Source organism: Diprion similis, chromosome 12, assembly GCF_021155765.1.
Source record: "Diprion similis isolate iyDipSimi1 chromosome 12, iyDipSimi1.1, whole genome shotgun sequence".
Classification (NCBI taxonomy): domain Eukaryota; kingdom Metazoa; phylum Arthropoda; class Insecta; order Hymenoptera; family Diprionidae; genus Diprion; species Diprion similis.
Window position 1 is genome coordinate 9,276,249 of NC_060116.1, and position 26,069 is coordinate 9,302,317.

The window sequence follows — 26,069 nt, forward strand, 5'->3', positions numbered from 1 at the left end:
TTTGCGGATCAGTCTGCAGCTAAGCTCGCCTTTCGCGGAAAATACAATGCAAACAGGACGAGCTTCCGGTTCGATCATAATCCCGTACCGAGTACCGGTGTCACGAGGATGTGTTTCCACACTTTGCTGACTCCGTGTTTCCACCACCCCGGTGTAATAATGCAGATTATGAAATTGGCGATTGGAAAAGGTTCGATTGATTATGACTTACTGTGGATATAAAAAATGGTGTGCGATTTACCGGAGCGAGGAAATTCTTTCCGATTTTATTCGAAAACGAATCGCGCTCGAACCTTTTTTCCTGGGTTTAAGGGTATAACCTCGAAGCTCAGGGCGAAGGGTGCAGGAAGAGAGAATCTAAGGCGATTCGCGGGCGAACCTTATGCCGGGGATATTGTATTCTTATCGGCATATTTGTAAGCCACTTGGGAAAACAATTTCTCATGGAAAATATATGCGGAGAGAGATATCTTCCGAGAGGAAATATCCGCGAGAGATGGAGGATTATACGAATCGGGTAATCTAAAACCGACGGCTGCGGGGGCGGGGAGGGAAAAAGGCGTTATCCCTGCGGCACGCGGTTCGCTCGCCTCGTATTACGTATTATATAGGCCGAAAATCTTTTCCTTTCTCTTTTTTTTTTTCGAAAACAGTTGTCGAAGACGAAGAGCTTTTGAGAGATGCGGAGTAAGTCGGAGATGATGGGGTTACACGGCCGCTCGGCGATTCGACGGGCGTTTGGATTCCGAACGCGAAGCGTCGGGATGAAAGAAGAGAGAGAGAGAGAGAGAGAAAGAAAACGTCGAGGAAGGGATGTTTGAAGCTCCGGCGCAAAGAGCCAAAGGGGATGAGGAAGTAAAATTGGGGGATTTTTGCGAAAAGCCAAAGTTTACCTTGGAACTTGAGATGTTTGAAGACCATGTGTGCTTAATGGGGCATGCGAGATGGATTTTCGAGAACTGTCGCCTCTTCTGCACGCTGTGAAGCCTGTCCCACGTCTCTTTCCATGAGTTTTTTTTTATTATTTTTATTTTATTTTTATTTCTCACTTCTTCTCTTTCATTCCCTTAATGGCACGACCTTTTTTTTAACCATTTATTTCCACGGACAACACTCGGAGGAAGGTTACGCGGGCTCGAACTCAGGCTAGTCTCGCGTCACATCTGCAGCCCTGTTATTTGACACGACTAATTATGCAGTCCTGCACGCTCGAAATAGCCACCGTTGATACTTTCTTCCTCTCCGCAGTCGTCATACCTACACCTACGCTTTGTCCACGACCACGATGTTCAAGTTTAAATATTAATTTGAGTCTGTCATGTGCTGTGGAAACCGGAAACCCTGGTGAATTCACTTTCCTTCTCACTCGAACAATTTTTTTTTTTTTTTTTTTTTTCGGTTGTAGTTGAATACGGTGAATATTTTTTATATCTTGTTTTTTCTACACGTGGAAATATTTTTACTTAAAGGTTGAAGTTTATTATAACGCTGAAGTAACGAAATGTTGAAGAAAAATTTTCACCCATTTGCAATTTTAAAATCACTGTTTTTACGTTAATCGAATTCAAAAGAAATTAAAATAATCAAAATCAATTATATATTCCACGATACCTTCTCGGTCGATGAATTCTTCGGGAACGATGCACCGCTGAAAGGAATATCGCGTTGCATAAAAATTCAAATTCAGAAAGTGAAAAGAGGTGCGATAAAAGAGTTGTAGCCCATGAATTTCCGTCTTCAATTCCCTCAAATTTTCCCTTAAGTGGTCTGGTCTAATTCCGGGTCGAGACGGAGCTTTCAGGAAGTGAATATTAAGGGAATCAAAAGGTTCCGCGATCGATTATCATCGGCGACGTGGTTAATTCGCTGCATCGAAGAATAAAAAGCTACCGCTGCCTCCCGGCATGGCAGCAAATAACTTCATCTAACGAAGCCAACTTCGGTAGCTTTTTACCATCCAATTCGCAACTGTCGTTTTCGTTTTCCCGTTCGCCTCGCTTCGCGAAGATTAAAAATCAATAGCTGTGCCCCCCCCCCCCCCCCCCTCCCGGGGGCTGACTTTTCACCGCTACTGCCGCACCCTCACCCGGTGCACCGAGGCATGCCGGTATTTTCTCGAAAGTTGCAAGGCGAAGTCCATCCATCTCGGGTTTCCTCTACAACCTGCTTGCCGCGCTTCGACTCGCCTTCGGTTTTCGAGCCTTCGCCTGCACCCCTTCGACGGGGTGCAGGGTGTGGGGGTGGGGCACGGGGGGGTTAGCTCCTCGTTCGTCGGGGTGAATTTCTCAGATATTAGGTTTCCCGGCCGTGGTTTTCAGCCCCGCGTGCGAGTATATCTACCGATCGAATGATCGACCTGCGACGCGCCCCGAGGGAAATCAGACAATCAACGACCTTCTATGCTCGGTTTAGTTAACCCTCCAGGAAATATGCCGCCCTCCTTCTGCTATTACCATAAGTTTTTGAATTTTTTGCCTTAGTTTTTTCCTTTGTTTTTATTCACAGCATCGTAATATGCTAGAGGATTTCCGGATTGTCGATATATCCGGTTGAAGTTCCGCCAACTGGTAGGGTGGAAAAAGGAAAATTTAGAATCGTTGCATAGTAGATGGATGTGCAAGGGATGAAAAAATGTATATGTGGAAAGGGAAGAATTAGGTAGAAATATAAAGATATCGTCAGACAATCGTCAAATTGAATGAAAATATATGGGAAATCAAACCATGGAATTCTTAAGAAAAATTTATTTCAACCGTTTTCTGTTTTGTTTTTTTTTTTCTTCAGATTTTCATTTTCCGAGGATCGAAATATTTTTATATTCTGTAAATTGCACCGAAAGAGATTTTCAGTAATGGCTGAATAAATATTTACCGTAGTCAAGAAACGTAGTTCTGTTTATAAAATAAAAGTGAATTACGCAACTACTTTCCTTCAACAATTTTTCTACAATTTCCTACGTACCTATTACTATACATAACAAATAAAAGTTTTTTATCAGTATAGTTTTCGCATCTACGATAATTCGACATTGTGATCCTTCGTCAACGTGATCGATCTATCAATTATCGACCCTCTTCCCAACCATCACGTTATTTCCATATATTTAAGGGTTGAATTCCAGACAACTAACCAGAACCCTTATTTTTTTTGTTCCAGGTGATGCGGTTGTTCAGTTCGCGTTCCCGTAAGATCCGCACGGTTGAATCCTGCAACGACCCGTCAGTCTGAGGTCCGATACATCGACGGAAAAAATTTTTGAGGCATACGCACCAGGTGCCGATAACCGAGTTCGGAAGCTTGAGATCGGCGCAGTAAATATCCCAAGTCCTAGCGAAAATTACACCCTGGAGTAGCGAGAGTAATTCTTGCGGTGAATAGATGACCGTACCTGATCGATCCCTCGGGACAAGTAGAACGATCGCGAAGAAGCGGCGTACCCTCGGGGGGTGCGCGAACTCGTCGGCGGAGCGGTAGGCATCCAGCATCAAGATAAGGGCGTCGAAGCTCCGCAAAGATGAACGGGGTCAGGCTGGCTCGCTAGTCGTGGATCAACAGAGCCGCGCCGTTCCTGAAGCTCTCCCGATATCCTCGAGCAGGCCTCCTGGCCGCAAGGGGGGGCCCGAATACGCCGTAGGCCCCGAGCCTCCTTCCGGGGAGGAAAACGGCCTCAAGTGCACCTCGAAACTTTCCTCGTCTACATCCTCTTCCGCGAGGGTGGTTAACTCTGTCGGATCCTTGGCCCAGGGCGACGTCGAATCTTCGATATTCCGCAGCCACGAGGTTCAGAAGAAGACGTCTCGCATCAGGCAAAAGACCCCGGACTGCCCCTGCTGCAGGAGGGCCGTCGTCGAGAGGCTCCAGGTCCGCCGGGATCGAACCGGAAGCGTGATCCGTCCGGCGAACGACCACCTGGGAAACCGCCGGCTTCAGACGAGAGTCACGTTGAACCGTCGGGTGGAGGTAGCTTATCCTCCCGGTCCGAGTCCGCTGGAGGAGGAGGAGAGCATCCTCCCAAAGCGGAAGGAGAAGCTGGTCGATATCCTTGAGGGATCGAACCGCACCGTCAAGAGTATAAACAAGAAGATACTCGGCATGGCGCGAGAAATGACACCATCATGGTCTCTCAGGCTTCTCGGGGTCAGTTGCGGCTCCGTCGTTTGTGCTTGGGGACTATTGTTGATATTCTCGACCCTCGGAGGTGCGTCGCCGGACTCGAGTGTCGGGAATTTTGGTATTCGGAATTTGGGGAGTCAGATCGAGGAGGCCGAGGGTGCGAGGTGTCCTTGGGCCTGCAACTGCGGAGGACAGGAGGTCGACTGTGCTCATCGGGCCTTGACGCAAGTTCCTGGGGACCTGGCGGCGCCTCTTCTCGCCGAAAAATTGTGAGTACATGATAAATAAGAAACGATTTTTATCACCTGTCACGCGTGTATAAGCCATTGAGAACCACTGCAACCTTGGTAGGTACCTGTTCGTTTTATCGTCCGATTTCGTGATCTCGAGATAACGACTTACGACACAAACACCAACAACTGGACGGTCCGCCACCCCATATTCCATTTCGATCCCCATCTAAATCTAAACTGTATTAGGTGTCGGACGCAGATAGGGCGTATCGTGTGAATATAGGTACGAGTATATATACATATATATATATATATAATATATATATGTACGGGCATATTGCCTGCATGGATCTATATTCCGTGGAGGTGCATCATCCAACGGAGCTGCGAGACGAGCCTTTGCACCAATACTGTAAATCAGACTCTCGATATCGATACCGGAATTGGTATTTTTACGGGGCAAGATCACCGCGGCTCGGCCATCGAAATATCTTCGACAAATTACACCCGTGATGACCGGGGCACATGCACCTATCATTCGAGTATATGGGCTACGGAAGGATCGCACCTTGTGTACCTTTCTACCTACTTTTATACTGCCGCACAATCTACGGCCACGGTACAGCGGGTTACAACATCGTCAAGAAGTCGCGGTGCGGTTAGTAGACCGAACCTCCTCGTATTCCATTATACCGTAAGGATATACCCGGTCCAATAAAACTTTAGATTTATGGGCAATTGCCCGAGGTGGTGGTGGTGGTGGTGGTGTTTCTCGGAAGACGCGAGCGCCAAGTACTCGTAAAATCCTGATTGGAATTAATTATTCAAAAAATTTTCACCTTTCAAACGAAGCTTTAATACCGTCGAATTGAATTAAGCTGCGGCACGAGCCTCGATCTTTCGCGATAATAATAAACCGCGTCTTGATCGTCGATTCGCGAAACGGTCGTCTCTGGTCAAAAGAATTTTGAAAAATAATTTTAAGATAATTCGTACGTCCGAAAGAAAATTGAAATTTCCTTTAACTTGTAAGTATTCAAAAGAAAAGGAATCTCGTTACCGAAACTTTGTACCTACTTTTGTAGCAACTAAGGTGGCTGGTGATAGCACGTGAGTTCATAAATACTTCGTAGTAAATCCGGGTGAGAATTTTCATCAGGTGTTTACAGAGGCAGCGAAAGCCTAAATATAATAACCCCTGAGCTGAACGGGGCGCGTTCTCAAGAATTAGTACCCTTATCGTAACTAGCATAGTGTAAGTAAGGATTGACTGTATAAAGCGGTATAAATATTAATAATCTCGTTGAATAGGGAATTAATTAAGCATTAATAATGAAAAAGGCTTAGCGTATAAGGTATGTTGTGCGCGATGCCGCATATTCAACGCGGTCGAAGCAGGTTAAAGTTTGCTGCTGCAAGCACCTCGTTCTCGTCTTGTGCGTGAGCCAGTTCGGTTCAACCTGGAAGATCAGAGCCGGTAACTCGGAGAAGCTTAAGCGGTCTCATCCTCCCTTGGTTCTATGCTAATGCATTTCATGGATTTAATTATTCATTCGTTGGTTGGCTGGCTGGCTGGCTGGAGGCTGCATGGAGGCTCGTTCATTCTCTCCACTGCCGTTAGCATATTAATCGTATGCTAATCAGATGGGTTAATAGCCCGTCTTTACACTCTGAATTTATTAAGACGCGATCGGGCATTGATTATTTGTTGTAAACTTCACTTGCTCCTCTTCGACTACAGCCACCCGCCATTCATCCGTCTCATTCTATCCTGCGCCGCACCGCACCGGCTAACTCACCTCGTATTCTCAAGTATAAATCATCGGACTATTTTTCCGAGGCAAACCATGCATCAATTTTGATTATCAACGGCGATAATTAACTCGCGTCATATTATAACCGCCACGCCGTGTAATAACCAACCTGACCGATACCTCCTCCTTCGTTCCTATCCAGGACGAATCTACATCGAAAGATGCTGGATTAATTAATCAGATCCTTACTACGATGTGTATAATTCACTTCGATACGATGCCAGTATCGCGTTTTTTTCTTACGAGAGTCTAATACGTGACTATAACTTGAAACGTCGACCGGCTCTTTATGTACATACACACGTAGGTACCCTGAACCCAACGTTTAACAACGCGAGAAACGTGAATCCGGTCCACGTAGCATTGACGATGTTTGCCCAAGGATTGCGCCGATGTTTTTCCAACTAACATTCCTCCTTGTAACCAAACGCTAGTCCAGATATTCTGATATTCTCTTATATTCATGGTGTGACCGCAGCTCGTCCTACCCTCGACAGAATTCTCTCCGTTTTACAGGCTTATTTACAAATCATTCGGGTCCAGTTAACAGCGACCCGTGATACCGCAGGTGTCTAATGTCTTCTTCGTGAGCTACGCGGTGTAGTTTCAAACACGATTTCGAAAGTTACAGAATGTCGACGCAGCGGGAACTGCAGCACCGTGGTCCAGCGCCGGACTTGTATTCATGGATTTTGCTCGAGGCTGGTTAATTGATCGAATGGACTATACTTTATTAAGCACCCAAGAAATCGTCCGTGCTCCACGGCTGGCTGCACGTTTATCGCCTCGAGATTGGTATTCGCGTCGTGCGCTGCAGGTTACATCTCACGTCTCTGTGTGTGAAGGTATTTCGAGACAGAAGAACGAGCGATGAAAGTGCGGTTAAAATTTTCCCAAGGCAGTCGAATTATACTTAAAAAGAATTTTCGTATCTTAATCGTTCGGTCCGGAATTGGCTATATATCAGGTAATTGATAGTGCTCGGTATATATTCCCGTGCTTTTCCTCTTCTGGCATATCGTTATGAGAAAACTAATGACTAGCCACACAGGTTTCGAAACTGCGTTGGGCAAACAAGATTTCGATAATAATGCTGGGTGCAGAAAGGGCATGAGGTATAGCCAGTCGCATTTTTCCATACGTCATTTCGAGCGAATCGTGCTGCGGGCCGCTTTTTTTCCCTTTGTTAAAATATCCTCGAGCTCTACGGGGTCCCCTTGATCCCTGGGCGTGGCAGCTCCGCGGCAACTTGAATCGCGTGTAAACGCGTCTCAAAAATTATCCATAAGCCAAGGCCGTCGTCGTCGCGTTGGGATACCCCTTGGGAATTAATTTTCTGCAGCAGGTAGATTTTCTTAGGCTCAGTTTTCCACGGAGGAAAACCTACTACCTGACAACAATAAAGCGTCCCGATTTTCCTCGGCATAATGAATCCCAAAATCTTCGAAGGCACGTCGCGAAGGAACGCTAAACAGCGCTTAATGCCGGAACACGTTTTCGGGCGCATATCGAGAGCCTTGAGAAGACAGCTCTTTGCTGGGTCGCTGGCCGGCCGGATGGAGTCGAAGTTCCCTCTTCCGCTCGTTTCGAAGGTACTTCATGAGGAAGTTATAGTTGGGGAAAACGGAAAGCGTATCGCAGTCATGCGCAAGCGTTTAATTCGAGTCTGAAGTGAATTCTCGCCTTTGATCTATGGGCAGGATCACTATACATATACGCGTGAATCCGCACGCGGTTAAAGATGGCTGCCAAAGATTAAATAAATTATTGCCTGTAAATTCTTATTAGCCGTGACTTTGTGCGGACGGTGATTACGATTTTTTTTTTTTTTATCTTTTTGCAACCCGGGAAACTTGGCGTGAGTTTCAACGTCAGGTTTCTTCAGCCGGTTATCGTTTTTCAATTTGCCTTGATTTTTTCACCTTTTGTTACGACTGCCTTCGTCCGTCATATATATATAGTATAGTATAAACCTGCAGTGGACGAAGAGCGAACGATAATATTATGCCAAGTTAATGTAGGTCGGCGCTATTCGAAGCTGGTATTAGATTTGAAAGGAGAAACCACGGCGCGATTGCTGACAATGATGTGTTCTCTGCTCCTTATCTCTCATCTCGCCCGTCTTCGGAGCCTGGGAGGTCTGCTCCATGAAATTCACTCCTTGTGCCGTTGAACGGTGAAATTATCCGCCTCCTGCATCGCAGGGTGCAAGATTGAGAGAAATTTTTAGACGTCTAAATCTTTTTCTTGAGTTTCTTTTCCTTCGAAATTTTTCAACGGCAAGACGATTTCTCGGTACTTTTGAGGTGTCCTATGAAAACAAGATTTTTCGACGAGCTTTTTTTCACAATTTTGGAAAAATCCCGCTTGAAAAAACTTTCAAGAATCACCGCAGTCGGCGAGATCGAGAGCTCGGTGACAAAGGTTTTTCAGCTCCTTTAAAATGACCGAAAATTACGGAAAACCCACTTCTGCTTGGCTGCTGCTGCTACTACTGCTGCTTCAAGGGTTGGGTTATAACCACAACCGTGTGGCAACCGCTCAAGGGGGAGATCAACCATTCGCGGCGGGACTCTTTGTGCAGAAATTTACAACACTGTTCTAAAGATGGGCAATATAAATGTTAATGCTCCCTCTCAGTTTTTCTAAAATTTTCTTTTCCCTTCCTACTCGGATACGAGCACGGCTGCGTCTGTGTTACATATGTATAACATACACATGTGATATTCTTCATAGTCGGATCTTTGTGGAGTAAAATTACAATAATACCTATTCGAGAGACAATAAAATATTGCAAAGCTCGTTTATGCACATACCAACAACATGAAAAATTCGAAAGCATAGAGATGGTATTCCAAGGTCATTTGGCCGCCGAGGGTTTCACCGACTCGGAAGTTTTCAGCACTGCGGCACGGAGAGAAGCCCAAAAGAAAGTCAGACGCTGTCCTCGCTTTTATTTCCATCCTCCGCCGTCGTTCCTAATTCCTTCTTTATTTCCACCTCGAATGTTCACCGCGTGTATGATCACGATCCGTGAAAAGCACCGCGGAGGGTATGTAAAACGGTGGATTTATGGCCTCGTGACAACGGCGCATCCATCTTCTCCACTGTGCAGAGAGAGAGACGACGCTGCTCCCGCCGCACCACCTCGGAAGTGCGTATCATTGAGAGAATGCCGCATCCTGTGAAGAGGAAGGAGGAGGCGGAGGAGGAGGAGGAGGAGGAGGAGAACAACTGAGTCGGGCAGCGACTGCACCAGCATCCGAGAATTAACCGTTGGCAGACGTGCCCCTCCGGGTAAGGAAACCAGTTCCTTCGGCACCGGTGTTATTGTTCCGCTCACGAACTCGCGGCCTTTGGATCATCAGAGGCAAGGATAGGCCGAGTGCCATGCCTTGCGTGGGCGGTGGGTGGCCAGAGACTCTCGGAGAAGTAATAAGCCGGCATTCTCTGTGATTGCGTTCAACGGTTCCGAGCGTGCTGGAATCGAAAGCTCTGGTTCCGGTCATAGCGGAATCGCCCATCGTTTTATCGATGGAAGAGCCAACGGAAGGTAGGTGACGATTGAGCCGTGCCGTGCGTTGGCCGGGTGGAGGAATGTAAATCGACGAAACGAACCGTACCAGGAACAGGCGCCCATCGTCCCTGGGTGTTGTGAGAGCGCCGAGCGATACTTGAATTTGACAGTCGAGCGTGTAATATCGCCGCATTGTACTTCGCCATTGGAGTTCCAGCGCCCTGCAAGCCTCGAGCCTTCGCATTGAGAGGTGTTGGACGCCCTGGACCCGCCGAAGGCACTAGAGCCACGCATTAGGCGATGACTGGTACCTTTTACCGAACCAGCCCCGTCATCCCGGGGTCCCGAAGGCGGAGAACGAGGACGTGCCGCACGCCCGGGGTTCTCTGGGATCGTGGATATCGCTGCTGTGCCCCGACGGTGGTCCTGCTCCACGATTCGACCGCTTGATAGAGACGGATCTCTCTTTCGAACGTGACTCAAGATTTGCTCAGGATTTATTCTCGAGGGCGACGACTGATGAACCTTGAGTGAGATGAAACGAGTCAGGAAGGAAACGCCGAGGATGGACAAAGATTACTCTTTCGACCACTCGCTCTAAGTCATTCTCCCACCACGTGGGCACATGTAACGTCGAATCCGAAACTATGACAAAAGCTCTTTTTTATATCAACTTCGCCGCAGATGGTCTTCCGAGCATTTTTCAATCCTGCAAATTTGAAAATACGAACAAATTCATGCACTCTTCTCACACTCGGAAAGCAATTTAAATCTCAGTGATTTCAATCCCAACCCCGCAGCCCCTTCGACGCAACTCGCAAGGCTCGAGGTTCGCTACCGCGTCGTTATAACGCGTTTCCACGCACAATTATAACGAGCGAGCGAAGGTAAACAGAGTATAAAGCCACGCGAATTAAGCACGTGCATCACGGGGTGGCGACAAGGGATTTTTTATGAAAACAAGAAAGAAATCAGGATCTCGTCACAGCCACATGTATGTCCAGCCGTATCACTCGAGGCTATTAATTTCGTATGCATTCCACGCCGCGGCTAAGAGGTTCCTTTTCCTACCTCATCGTTCTACGCCTGAAAGAGATTTATACGCTCCCCGGACGACGGACGTTGCCTGCGTTTATCACCGACTCGCGTTATGGGTTCATTTAAGCCACCGACTGCGTAACGCACCGCAATGATAGGGATGCGTGCTGCGAGGGAGATCGCAGCTGAGGTGCATGGTGTCCGGTTACTCAGTCCCGTATAACGGAGTATCCCTTGCAGCCACCCCGACGCCCCGCGTCCTTATGCTCTCCATGCCTTGGAGAAATCCGACGCTTTGCTGATACCCAGATGCGATATGCTCGTGCCTCGGATACTTCGTGTACACTGCACTGATTACTTATACTGTATAACGGTGCATCCGCGTGGTAACTTTTCCATAATATCTCACTACAAAGGGGCTGATCGTAATAACCGGCGCACAGCGCAAGCTGGGATCGTTTTATATTCTTGGTGTATAAAAAGCTCCGGGAAGTCTTTTAGTTCTACTTTACCCTCGCACGGTTTATTCCATAAAAATAGGCGTGTTATCATTTCGTCTTCCAAATGTTGGAGTCGCAGTTATGGTCTAATTGTAGGATGATGAAGGTAGTCGAATCGGAAGAATCAAACTGCAACTTATTTCATTTGTCAAAGCTTAGATAGAATCGACTCTCGTAATGGGAAATAAATATTCAAAATATGACCATTTTACTTTGGATTGTAATTCCCGAAAAAATAGGGGTAACTTGTGAGGGTTGATATACCCGAAATATGGTTCAAGTTCTGTCCGTTCTTTATGCAGTCTTAATATCACGTTTAATGACTATTTATCCCTGAAACAAATGATCGAAGACAATTTTCATGATTATACTTAAATTTCAATGTGTGTACAGATTCCCTTAAAAAATCAGCAAATAATAATCACGTTACTGTAATATCTGTATTTTAGAAGGAATGTGATTACCAAGCCCTGATTTCATTAGCGCAGCAGAATTATGTAGGTACGTACCTACCTACCTACCTACCTACCTACCTACCTACGGAGTTGGCGTGCTCCGTTTGACGTGTAACATTTTTGTAATTAGTTTGCGCGCGATTCTTGGAGTATGCATATATGTATACCTACGTATGCCGTATGCGGCGAACAGCGCCTGGTGAGGTAGGATGAAAGAGAGAAACGAAGAGAATCAACCGAGCTGGTAAAGCAAAGTAGAGGAAAAATAGAGGATAGCAAAGAGAATTACGACGTACGTGATACGCAGCTCTAATTGCCGGTGGCGTGTTACGAGTGATTATTTTTTAATTGTCGACCTAAAAAGAGTTCACCTTCTGTGTTGTGTTTCTACGTCTGCAGCTGGTTGTGTAGGTGCAGCATACCTACCTATCAGCGATGTAGGTGCAGTCTTTTTCAAACTTTCGCAACCATTTTATCCCGTGTACCGCGGCTACTGGACGAAATTTCGTTTAACGTTTTACAGATTATTCTACCGGCGCTAGGAGGAATTTTTTCTCGACAAACGGCGAAGAATGTTTCGCCAATTTCTCTGCCCCAGTTCGTTGAATAATCGATTTGTCATTGGAGTCTCGCTGCAGTGACGCGAACCGATCAATTTTCTTCAATAAAACCTTCATTCGATACCAATTTGCCTGGATATGCCAGTGGGGTGAAATATATGGGGCGCGCACAACCAACCCATTACGCGAAAGCTATGATCTATCGAATTATCGACCTCCCGGTTTGAGACGTCGACCATGAATCACAAACGCAACGAAGCTCGTGTAAAGTTTCACCTGTAAAAAGCCTCAGAGCGAAAAGAGCTCCGATTGCTCCGAGATTTTAAACATCAATTTTTCCCACGTTACTTACCTTCTCGAATCTCAGACTAGAATTAGAGCGAAGAAAACAACAAGAAACTGGCGAATCTCGCCAATCTTCGATAACTTTTGTGCCTAAACCGGATTTCCCAGGGGCTGCTTTGCTTCTACGGGGTAATTTTCCTCGGCTCTTCGAGTCTTAATCTGCAGTAAGCTAACAACGAAAAGTGAAATTCCAGTCGCAGGGGTGGCAGGCAACGGAGGCACGACCATCACAGCTGAAACAGTGATGAATTGCCTTCGAGGCGGAAAAATTGGTAACCAGCAGAAGAAAGAAAGCGGCGTGTTCGATCGAAGCACAAACCCTTGCACTTCAAAGTCGAATCGGCCGTCGCCTCGGTGCCGCTGGCAAGTTGCGGAGACTATTTCGGTCTGAATGGCCCCCGAAGCCTTTCGGCAAGTTTGTCACGTACCCGGTGTAACCCGGGCACATTATCCGCGGTATTATCGTCTTAGCAAAGAGCTGATACGCCGTTCCGGGCGTCCTTTGCATTAGTGCGCCGCTTCTACGCCCTCGACGACTTACGGCCAGGGTACGTCGGCGAAGATTCGTTACCGTTGAACGCTAATGAGTCGGCCGCTTTGACCTCCGACCAAAGGTATTAGGTATAACATTAGCCGGTGTATGTACACCCAGGACTTCTCGTCACTCCTACCTCCGCGTGTGTGAAATTCTCGAGGAATTCACGTTTGTGTGGGTGTCGGCAATAATTAATTTCTAAGGCTCTTTGATCTGTCCCTGTCACCTCCTCGCCCCCCTTTTACACATGGAGGAGCTGTTTCGTGTGTACTCGAGACGTTGCCCCCGTGTAATTATTTCATTTCCAACCCTCGGTATATGCGGTTATGTTGTTGTTGTTTTTTTTTTTTTTTTATTTTTGCTTTTTTAATATGGTACTTAAAATTGACGCATGGTTTCGCTAGAGCGGGGGTTTTGGGTTCTGGTCGACTTCGATGTCGACGTATATATCTCTGGATTTCGGAATCCACGTATCTCGAACAAGAAAAAACGCTCAGCAGCCCCATTCTATATGAAATTTTGTACAAAAATACTTAAATGCATTTTCATTTGATGCAGAAATCAAGACATGGCATAAATTCTACGTTTATACTATTGAGATTTTGGAACATCCATATGACATTTCTTTATTTCTTCGTCAAATGAAAATTGATGTTGGAATATTTTTGTTTAATATTGCATATGGAATTGGATTGCTAAGACACTTTTCGCGTTTGAGGTACGTCGACTTCGATATTTGGAGATGTATACATCATTGTCACTGATGCCTACCTTGGATTTCTGTAAATTTTTGGTCAATATGTTGGGTATGAAACAACAACGTCGTCGACTCGGAGGAATATAAATTTTTCTGCAAATCGAAGCCTGAATTCTGGTCTCATGCATAAAACAACATTCCGATAAATTCAGGCGAAATGAAACAGAACACTGTGTATAAAAAAGACTGCGAAGCCACTGAAAATCGCTGCTCCTCGTACGTTCTCACGTTTTCAGAATTTCTACTTATTTCACAAAGCTAACGTTTGGAATTCCTCATGATGTTTGACAAAGGCCGGCTAACAACCTACTCTTTATTTTTATTTTATTTTTTTGAACAGAACCCGTGACCCAGGATTCCAAGAGGGTACCAGGGACGTTCTGGAATGAAATTACCAAGCTATACATGCGTGTGCATGTACCAGTCTACAGTCGCGCCGTAAAAATTGAAACCCGATTTATCAACTAGCTCATCATTTACACCGGCCTCCAGGCAGCTCCGAGCTCCCTAATATTCCCGGCACGTGCGAACCTTTCCCTTCTCGAAGAATGAATTCTGTACCGAATCGCGCCTCGTGCGTCTAAGGTGTTTCACAGCACCTCTTTATACACTTCCAGAATACGTATAGCTACGTGAAAGAAAATTCACTACGTACGATCTGGAAAGGGATCAAGCATCGATGGCTCAACGAACAATTTTCTTTTTTTCAATCCCACAGTTCAAAGGACACACCTTCGTACTTTTGAAATTTTCAACGTGATCCGCAAGATGTTTCTCTTGAAAAATGAGTAAATTTTCTTAATTATCAAACATTTTCTATCTTCAATTGCAGTTTCTTAAGACTTGAAGTTAAATATTGAAATTTAAGAAATTTTTCGTCCTTAGACTCGTTCAAATTCTCTATAACCTGTTGAATTATTCTGTGTATTAAGGAAAAATTCCTTTTTTCGTCTCGGCAAATTCTGAATTTGTATAAAATTTTGCTCTCCTTGTACGGACATTGAAATTTTCACAAAAATGTTCTCTGGACCACATCGAGGATGGTCATTTTGCGTTTCCCTGTTTTCCGCGAGGAATCGCGAGTCCGGCGATTTTTCGTTGTAACAACGTCAAATGGCAAGGTGTGAAGCCTGAGTGGAATAGGCAAAGCACGTGACGCCTTCGCCCCCGGCTCAGCACAGCTCGCTTAGCGCCGTATAAAGTTCCTTGTTATTCCATTCACCCACTCGAAGTGCCATTCTCTGTGCCGTCTCGACCCGTCTTTTCGTCTCCTGTCACCCCCTTTCTTTCTCTTTGCCAACTATTTTCTCGCGCGAGGCGACAAGCGTCTCTAGTTCCTCGTCTCATCTTGTTAGCGCGAACGTACACGTTGCCCCGTAAACCGACCAAGTTGCTTTATTCCACAGCATCTACACCCAACACCTTCTCCCCGACACACGACACATCCTCAAGAGACGTCGACTCAAGCTGCAACTCCAGACTCGTCAGTTGCTGCAGTTTAAAAGGGATGGAAATTGCATCTGTCGCGATTCAACGGAATTCAATAGAGGTCTTAATTCCACGTTCATTGTACACGCGTGCTCTTTTATTTCGATTCCAAAATTTGTTCCAAACACCTTTGGCCGAATATAAAAACTTCTCAATTCCGGCTTTTGACTTAAGGTTAAATTGCTCGTCAACCCCACGTTGCAAACAACCGATTATTTCCGCGATTCCGCGCAATGTTTACGTGTCTATTGTACCGCGATCCATCGGATGAGTGGGTAGGTACCTACCTACCTACTCCTTAAACGCTCCACGAACATATTATCCAATGTATAGCTCGCAACGCGAGCTCAGCACATGTTCATTGTGTACGCGCGCGAAGGTCCAGCGAGGAAACGTTGTCGATTAGCAATTTGTCTCTTCCTGTGTCAAAGTGGGCCACTAATCTTGCCTTTGGTCCAGTCGTCGGCCGGCACAAACAGACCGACGAGACGACGGGCGGACGGCTCAATCGTTCTAAAAAATGCTGTGACGTCGAACGGCGGCTGCACAGCAAAGTGAAGCTGAAGAGGGAAAATTGCCCCTCGGCTTAACCCGGGGAGGAAAAATGCGGAATAGATAGAAACGGCAGAGATTTCGCAAAAATACTTGACCGGTGTCACGAGAACGTAGCGCAGAGCTTACGTTATTTCGTTCGACTTGCGACCTCTCGAGACGAAAGAGTCTCTTGGTTATTGCTGTCCGAACGAGATAACTTGGTAATAGTAGAAATAAAGCTGGGAGAGCAAAGCTCGGCGTCTGCAGAAAGCTTCTATGTATGTATGTATATGTATACGTGCTTCGCTGGTAACGCGCCTGATCTGACACTTTCCTTCTTCGGCCGACGTCGACGAGTCGAGATATAACCAGCCGATCAGAGATATTTGACGTCAGTGATAGTAACGAGGATTTAATAAAAATTTCAGAAATCTTCGACAGTGCGCCTGTGCGTGTGTGTGTGTTTGTGTGTGACGTATAGACGCGCGGCTTACCGTGCAGCGACCATATATCCGGATGCTTTTCTATCCACGGTGTGTGAAGAGAGACCAGCGTCGCCAGTTTTATACCCTTTCTTATTCCCTCATAACAGTCGGTGTCCGTATTATCCCGCGTCCATGGCCCATGAGCCGATGAGATTTTTCGGATCGCTTAGAGTGATATACGACGAAAAACTTCACACGGAGATTGCGAGGAAAGTTTGAGGTCAAGGCGACGTTAAGGTCGTGAGATATTCGAGTACAATCAAATTCTGACCTTGCGTCCTACGGTTTTTACATACATTGGATCTATCGCGTCATATTAGTATTTTCAAGGTGTGATGATACGACGATGGAAGAATCGCGAAGGTGTCGAAAGTACTCTCACGTCGTGTGAGCGTCGATTAATCCCTGAATCTTCAAATTTGAAGTCAGATGAATATTCCGCTTGATTCTTTCATCGAAACTTCTTCCACATTGAACATGTTTCATAAGAATACTCGTAAAAGGTATCTACGAAATGTCAATCTTCGAAGATAGACGTTGACGGAGGGACTTTTCAGAAGGAAAACGTTAGTTGACGTGACGTCCAGTCGAGATCCGGCGAGGAATTCAGTCGGTCTGGCGTCGTTTGAGCCGGGCTCTTCGGACAGTTTGGATCCTTTTAAGGCTGAAGCGCCCTCGATACCGGGTTCACCAACACCCAGATGCTCAGGGCACTCTTCACACGCAGCTATGGGTACAACGGAGAAATACACGATGCTCGGTGGCAGGGAGGGCGCACACAATCAGCCCGCAGTGATTGAGGCTTTGAGGGTAGCAGGAGCAGCTTGGCTCCCGGCAGCACTCGTTCGAGTCTCACGCTTTTCAGGGACGCAAGGAATTTTCGATCGACCAACGCAGTAGGTACGCGCGTGTACAAGTCGAACGGGAAAATCCTTCCAGCCTTTGGGAACCTTTGTCATCGGGTTTGTCGGATTGCGTTCCTACTCTCCACCCGAGGATCTCGACGTTGCCTGCCTTTTCGCCTCTTTCATACCTTCACACGCACTTTCAAGCACCGCATATAATACTCCTGAACTCTTTACCCTCGTAAACGAAAAGTCGCCCAGAACTCTACGGTGATTAGAATTCAAATTGCGCGATGCCGAGCGAACATTTTAAGGGTGTACATTGCACAGATGGAATACAATGCCGCAATGGTGCCAGTCCCAGAGGAAGACTTTGCAATGATTATAGAGACGCATGTTTTCGATCTACACCAGTGTAATAATAACGGGCGGATCATCCGCTCGAGAGGTCTTTTGACCACTTCCTGTCTCACAGACTAGGCTGAAATCGTCCCAGGGACGTGGAGCATAAGAGGCTGAACGGATACTGTCTTGGCATAGAATCCTCTCTCTCTCTCTCTCTCTCTTTCTCTTTCTCCCACTCGCTCGGTTGTTCGTTCTTTCTATTATTCCTCCTTGCCCCGTCTCCCCTTGCTCCAATTACGAAGAGGAATGCTCATTTGGTCCGCGGCAGGGGACCGGTAATGGCCAGCGTCCACTTCAAACTATTATCAACCGTCTGCCCACCGGACCACTCCGAATTTTTAATCTAACTCTCAGGTGACTAACCTCAGCCTGGTCACTGGCTATGCGATGCCGTTTAAAACTCACCCCGTGCGTAAAAACGACGCAAAGTATCCGTACGGCGTAGAGTTTTCGACCTAATCGGGCTCGAGACAGGAAACGTAGACAATTTGTGAATCGGATGGCGAAGACGACGACACGCTCGAGTGATTCGGAACCGTGTGATCCTCTAACGCCGAAGGCCAAGGAGAAGTCCAACGCGTCTGTGGCCTTGGGTAATACGAACCTGCGGGGCTTTCGAAGTTAATGGCTGGAGAAGCGCGGGGTGCGGTAAAAAGGTCGCAGCCGTGGTTCCCGGTTCCCACCGCCTCCCGGTGCGACGCCCTGCAGGATCGGGATCGGTGAATGCCTATCGAGAGCCGGAGAGGAGGTGAACAAAGAACGCACTGCAGGCCTCGGTGAGTTTAGCCGTTCGTTAACTGGTTCTTTTTACCATGCGGACTTGCGAGCGGAAGAGGATCCTTGGGTCAAAGTCTGCGCGAGGTTATATCCACGGGCGAAGAGGAAACGAGGCGAGGCGAGGCGAGACCGAATGTTAATGCTGACCACGACTCATCGCGTGGAGGCTTTTTTCACCCGGAATCAGTCGGGGCTGGTGCGTATAGGAGGAGAATAAGAAGAGGAAGAAGGAGTGGATGTATCGAGCTGGGATCCAGACCCGCGGCTTCGGGCGGACGGTGGAATGTCGAGTATAAATGTAAAGATATTAGTCAACCGGGAGGCGAGTGCCGAGGGAAAGGAAAGTAGCTCCTAGATGGATGAGCACTGCGCACGCTATACGCTAATAGAAACCTAATGTCTATAACTAATGTCTCTTATATACGTATACCTTCCTCACCGGCCATCCACCTTTATCTGGACGACTCCGGGACTCCGGGACTCCGGCCACGTCCAACCTCATGAAAAACACGCGGTACAACATCGCCTCCAACCTCCGTTCGCTTCCATCCCAGGAGATGTTGCATGGTAGCCTGCAAGCAGCAGGGAGCGAGGCAATTATCGGAACTGTCGAACGACCGCCGCGGTGTCAATATAGACAAATTTTCATTCTTCAACCGTAACGCTCGTTTCGTTGGAGTAATACGTGTGATTGGCTGATTTTATATACTCGAGATTTTACTTAGAGAATTGGTCAATAACTTTGGACTACGAAACTGGCCATCATTATCCGCATCGATGAAAATTCTCGATCATGGTATAACGGAGTGAGTTCCACGCGGGATTCAGGATCCCCGAGTGCATTCATTACACGCGTTACGCATCCACCTGTGTATCATCAGACGAGATTAATCATACGGCATAACCTTGCACGAGCGATCGGATGCGCTACTAACTTAATCAAAACTGATCGTATAACCCGCGAGGCATTATAATATCCGTATACCTATGCATGGGCTCGGTGAAGCAATGAAAGTATACAACCCGTGTAATGCAGAAATAACTCGTTTGATGCATTCTCGAATCAGAAGGTGGAAGGAGAAGAATAAGACGAAGAAGAAAAAGAAAAAGAATACGCAATTGCCACGTGGTTGTTCCACGCTTTGAGCGAAATCCAATCTCACGATCCAATCACCAGGTCTTAAATTTTCATCACGTGGAACGGAATAAACGTATCAAAATTATTTAAAAAATTAGAAAACTTTTTTTTAAACTATTAGGTCTAAATTTATTTCATTTTTGATACGAGTCGAGGAATCGTATGGTACCCTGGCAGAAAAAATTCAGTGAATTTCAATGTTTTCAACACATTCCAAGGGTGGTATTAAATGGAAATTGTGGCGAGGTTTGGGCGCATACTTCGGCATTCGAGATGGGCGTACGTGCCGTATCCATAATTCCGGGAATATCTTGCTTTTGCCGTCGTATTTCAACGCGCAGTTTCCACACGGTACGTGTAGACAGGGTCCCATGTACGCATGTGCGCACGTGTGCCTCTGTATAGACGGAGGGTAGGCAGAAGTATGTTCTTTGCTACACATTAGGGGAGGATCCCGGTGGCAGGCAAGCAGGTAGCTAGACAGACCGAAAGACGGACGGATGGACGGACAGACAGGCCCTCCATACATTATCCATGGGCATGCCACGTACGGTGTAACGGGTGTCCTGAAAACGCATTTCCGAAGTTGGGAATCACGTGTCAAGTTTCTTTACTTTTACAGCTATTACGTAGATCGTGAAACGACCGAGTCACGGTATCGAATTTTCTAAGACGCGAATATCTGTTTTGTAGAATTCCTGAGATTTTGAAAGGTCAGAGTACAGAATGTCAAGATATAGAAACGTTAGAATGAATTTTCATTTTCTGTATTTTACTATTGTACATATATTTTTTTTTTTTTTTAGACATATTTCGAATATTCCCTCTATAGACATAGATTTCTGCGTTTTTGAAAAATCGACATCGTGACTCTTCTATTTTCTAATCTTTCAACATTTTTACTCAAATCCTATTTCTCCTATCATAGTAAACCGGTGTAGAGAACTCGACGGTTTTGATCCCAATTCAAATAAACTCTTCAAATTCTTCTTTTGATCGTTGATTTTCGGGCGATTCAAACGATTTTTCGGAGCCCCCGTTATACGAGGCGTTCGTTCCAGTAGCGGGGGGGGGGGGGGGGGGGGGGGGGGGGATCCCTGAGACCCTGAATGGCTGACAAGGGTGAGCATAACGCGGTAACCGTTTGGAACAGTCAAATATTTGAGCCCTGCGTTTGGTGTGTTATAATATGAATGTTACAATGGTGTTTTAGGAGTTTAAACGTGAGGTCTGTAGAGTGACGGTTTCCCGTCGATATTCCGATCTCCTTGGTTATGCAAAGAGGCCTAAGGGAAGGCTCGCATAAATCCCATAAAATTTGATCGGGATTTCAATACCGCGTCGGCCTCGTTTTTTGCCGACTACGTCGTGTCTAACGGGTAGAAGTTGCGTACAAGGTAAAGAGGGATCGGTTCAACTGGGGCTTAAAACGTACGTAAGCTGATTTCCTCCCCACCCTCTCGTAATTCTGCGAACAATAAATTCATCCCCTGCGCAGGAATCTCAACTCTCAACTCTCGGCTGTACTTTCCTCGTCGAGGAGTCGCGACGCTCGCTTCGGTTACACAACAAGCAAAGTGAAACTGGGATGTATAGGACGTTATAAGAGCGGCAAACGGGGGTGGCGGAAAATCCGCTTGCGGGCCGTTACAAACAAATTAAACTCCTTTTATACCGATCCACTTTGGCTTTCAGGCATTTCGCAACGTCTCTGAACTCTGCAGTTATTCTGAGCTCTGCAGAATTCTCCTCGGCGTTATACCGCGGCACAAAACCGGAGACTCAGACTTCGGGAATTGTCTCAAACTCTCTCAGCAGCATCGGATGTGTGTGAGTCGCTTCTCGTTTCTTGCATGGACGGAAGTCGAGTCTTCGGCTCTTTCACTGTGCGATCGCCTTGTCTGGTTTCCTGATGATTCTGTCGCAACTGATTTTTCCACGGTAACGACGCGATCGAAGTTGGTTCTTGCCGAGGATTTTCAGCCACTTTGCTGGAAGACCTTTCTCTTTTCAGGTAGTTCCACTTCCACCCCCGTTTTCCCCCTCCGTTATCGGCGCTGCAGGTTTTTCACCGCCGACCCTCGATTGCCTCGATCGACTGAGCGACGCGATTACCTGGAAAGCAATATTCCGGAACGCGATAAGAACGGACCGTCCGCAAAGGAAATCCGCTTTTTCCTCTGGTAAAATGGTTGAAAGTACATTACCTCAACGAAGCTCGTTGACAGAGCCATTCAGGCGAAGTCGGACCATAACGAACGAACCACCAGCGGTGGTCCAGTTGTCTGTAGCAGAGATTCGATAAAGCATTCGCCGCCGCCATGCTTGGTTCGATGGAAACGCAACCGAGTCTATAAATACCCCTACGAAAGTCCGTGCAAGGTCTTCGAGAGCATATCGCATCGCTTCCGTTAGCCCCACAGCGTAAAAGGAGCCGCCACGACGTACCGTATCAAAATTAATCCCGCAATGGCGCAGATGTTCTTATATCGGCCGTTGCACCCCTTTGCCAAACGCGATTTTACTCCTTGTGTAGCCGCTTTCACGGCTCTGCGGCAATTATTTCACCCCTAAATCGGGGGTGTGACGGGATGCGCGACGTCGGTTTACCGCCGCCTCTTAATTGCGCGGAAACATCTGCGAAAACAAGAAGACGCCTCTCAGCCTCTGCAAGGGACGATAAAACTGCGTTTGCAGGGCGACGGGTCGAGGATTCCACGGGGCGAGACTGTCCGTTTGGTCGAGTCTCCTAATTGGAGCTCAGAAGGGATTTATCTCGCCGGAATTATTTTCTTCCCTCGATTTTTTCCCCGCCCTTTGGAACCCAGGGAGGGAAAATCCTGCAGGCTGTATATCGCCTACTTTCCTCGGTGATAGTAATTCTGGACCATTTTATTTCATTAGAAATCGTAATGCATGTATACCTGCGTTTCTATTGCAAGATATTTCAATTCCCTCTATTAGATGCACCTGTTTTACTCGGAATTATACGTTTTCGTTTTTCTCTTTCGGTTTTAATCTTCAGCTTCTTCTTTTCCTACACACTCGCACACACTGGTCAGAGCTTGTGGGAAAGAAAACATTCTCAACCGTCGGACTTTGCAATTACGATTCACGGTTACGATCACAATTACAATTATAGAATATACGGCAAAGTGTGCAATGCAATAACGACGAAATCACTAGGGGTAATGACCCAAAATTACATAGGTGTGTCTTGACCACGTAGCACGCGGTAATTAGGTACTTCGCTTCGCGTATAGGTATGTGATACATAATACATGAACGCCTCTGTCCCACGACGATGATCGTATCCTCCATTGCGCACTCTACACCTGCCCGAGGAAAATAAAGGCTCTTAACGTCATTCTGTATGATATTTTACTTTCAAAAAACGCGCCAAGGATTCTCTATGACTTGTTATTATCTGCTTCGTGCCGCACAGCGTAGATACGCGTCGATGTTACCGTTGACTTGAAATATTTGTGTTCAGAGATCGCAGGTTAGTTTAATGCGCCGAAGATCAGACGACGAGGGGACGTAAAGCGAAATGGAAGAACTCCTCTCGCACGCATCGTCGCGGCGTTGTATTATGGAAATTCAAACTTGGCTGTATAACCTGGAATTTACCGCTAGCCGTCAATACGTCGACTTATTCGCATAAAATTGGCAAACTTACGACGAAAGAAAGCCGTTAAGACATTTTCATTCGACTCCTTCTCCTCCTCCTCTTCTTTTTCTTCTTCTTCTTCTTTTTTTCCGCGGCATATCGCAAGCTTGCAATTTTTTCCATCCCTCAATCGCATTTCGCACGGTGACCTCGATGTAACCGAGAAGAGAATCCGGACCGATACGACGAACGGAAATCCGTCAAGACTTCCGGCATCATCGGACGTTTTTCGGCCCCGCTTATATCGCGGCAGACTCAAATCCCTCGGACTAATTGCGACGGAAAAATGGGGTAGGCGTAGCGGATTGAGTTAGGGATGGATGCTTAGGCTTAAAGGCCGTTTGTTTCGGAGCGAAGATATCTTATGACACGTCGGCCCCTCCCTAACGCTGTATACTCGACCGCGTCTCGTCCAGTTCGCTCGTTCCGTTTCCATCCTTCTGCCCATTACAAACCCCCCCATCCTTCTTCGGTTCGCTGTAATTTCACATCCGAGATTAATTTGTACTCACCTCTTCACCAGCGTGGACCGGTTACGGCGATATAAAAGAGAAACCGAGGGAGAACATTTTTCGCAAACATCTGCGCAGCGAGTCGTCACGTCACGTCGCGTCGTTTCGTAGGAGATCGGTTGACCAACCCCTTTTCCTAAACAAATACGCCGGAAAGTTGAGGTGGCGATGTTTGACCCTCGATTCGGCTGTAGTCCTGCCCTAAGGTGAATTCGACGCAAAATTGTTTCGTTTCGAACCCTGGCCCTGGAAAACGGGAAATAACAGCTAATGCGTGGTGACTCGTTAGCGAGGATCGACGTCAACCTTTGACTTTCGCTCTTTCGACGCCCCGGGCGCATCGGCCAGACCGGAAGAACACCCTTCGTGCCTCGATTATTCTACTGAAATTCGATACGAATTTGCGACAAATTCTCTTCTATATTTTTTATGATATTTCCTGCAACCCCTCTCCGACGGTTTTATACCTCAATTCTATCAAAGTCACGCATCTGTTGCACCCGGGACATTAATCATGGTGCACAAATCGTGGCTTTCCTTCTGTACCTTTAGTTGCAAAGGGGATTCCTGGCGTTAATTCAACGATGAAAGGAGTCAGCTAGGCTCCAACCTCTACCCTTTGATGATGAAAGAGCTACTGCTAGTCGGTGGGATAAATCATCCCGAAAAAACGTCTGTTATAGGCATAAAAAATTAGTCGGGTCTGGTCGGTTTTGTAGTTATATTTCCGTGGTAATCGGTTTTGAAAATCTTTATATCACACACGGTTCATCCTCGCTTAACTGTACGATTATTATAGCTGAAGCTGAATTGACGGAAGAAAAAAAATTCACGGCCAATTTATAGGAGTAATTAAGACGCAATTAACACGCAGCTGCATTATACGTTGGTATTTTCTGCAGGATATACTCCTAATTGCCAAGCCAGATCGGAGAGCAGGTTGATTACTGTCAGGAATTATTGCAGCGACGTGATTACCTCTCTTATGTTCGATAGTATTATAACCGATCGTGTTGGAATTATTCTTCCGAGATCTGACGCACCGCCGGTTCCGGGAGTTGCAAGGGAAAAATGTCGATTAGAAAAAAACGATGCTTCGCTGATACGGAGTTGGGTTCGAAGTTTTTAAAACGATCGATGATAAATTGGAACTTTTTTTTAACTTTGCGTTTGGACAATCGGGGAAGAGTTTTTGTCGACGGATGCTGAGCCATGAGGATCAAGCAGACGGATAGGGTTCGTTGGCGGAAAAGGTACATACAAGCTGCGTCTCGACGACATGATAATTGGACGCCTCGTTACTCCGCGTTACTTTCTGGTCTGAGCATCGCGGTAGGTTAACATCGCGTAGGAGAAGCGTCATTTTTCAATGTAAGTCCGGGAGTCGTACGACGTGACGGCGTCGGGGATCCAGAGGGCACTTCATTAAGAAGAAAATGTGAGGAAAACCACGGTGAAAACCTCCCACCCACCTAATGGGCGGATCTCCTCTCTTTCCTTCGTTCTACACTTTCCTTTGCTGTCGCTTATTCGGAATATGCGGTAAAGAGCAGCCGCGGCGAACGTTTTCCCGACTTCAACCCCCAGCCACCCTCCAACTTTCACCCTAGTCTCTTGCTGCTGCTGCTGCTGCTGCTGCTACACGGCTTACACGGTGCCTACAGTCCGAACCCCGTTTAAATTCACAGGGGCGTTAAGAACTTCATATCGTAGCACGTCTTCGCGGGGTTAACAGCGATGAGCGAAATCCCGCCCCTGCAGTAATTGAAACCACACAATTATATCTGTAATCAAGGGGGTGGACTCTACGCTGTTTATATATCAAGAAAAATCTACCGAATTTGGTAATAACGTGTGCAAGATTAGAGCCAGTAAAATTTATTGAAGAAAAAAAATTTACAGCATTTTCAAAAACAAAGTGCGGCGTGAATTTTTGTCGCGTTTTACCAAAGCGCTCTAAGGGTGTTCAAGAGAAACGGCGTGTGTATCACGGTTACAGCGATGCGAGTCTCGGAAGTTCCTTGCTCGACATGATTCCTGCATTTCCTGGTACATATCTTGGAAATTGCTCGTGGTGCTTTCGAGTACTTAGAGCGCAACCCCAAGAAGCGGCAGCAGCAGTTCACTCATCTCTCTCTCTCTCTCAATTCGTAGAACCGTCCGCGCTGACACGCGATCATGGCAGTTTGAGGGTGTCGCAATCTCCCATCCGAAGCCCGGGAACACCTAGTTTAACTAAATCGACGAGGGGTGGGCGTCGCGTCCTTTCCTATGTCTAATTGAGTGGGCGCGTGGAAGAGCGGTACGGAGGGAGTGGTGGGCGGACGTCTCGACGCCCCGGCGCCCCG

At 46.7% G+C, this 26,069-nt stretch overlaps 1 protein-coding gene across 3 annotated transcripts in view; it reads left to right on the plus strand.

Annotated features, from left to right (window-relative positions):
• Window positions 1–26,069, plus strand: part of LOC124413602 (protein slit) — a 195,567-nt gene that overhangs the window by 14,315 nt on the left and 155,183 nt on the right. The window contains exons 2-3 of one of the 3 annotated variants that reach the window (XM_046894317.1): window positions 1,764–1,770; window positions 3,274–4,382. In XM_046894317.1, coding sequence (XP_046750273.1) covers window positions 4,093–4,382 — 290 coding nt within the window. In that variant the 5' untranslated portion in view covers window positions 1,764–1,770; window positions 3,274–4,092. Of the gene's footprint in view, window positions 1–1,763; window positions 1,771–3,156; window positions 4,383–26,069 lie in introns of those variants that run through there. The other 2 variants (XM_046894318.1, XM_046894316.1) reach the window with 2 other exon arrangements.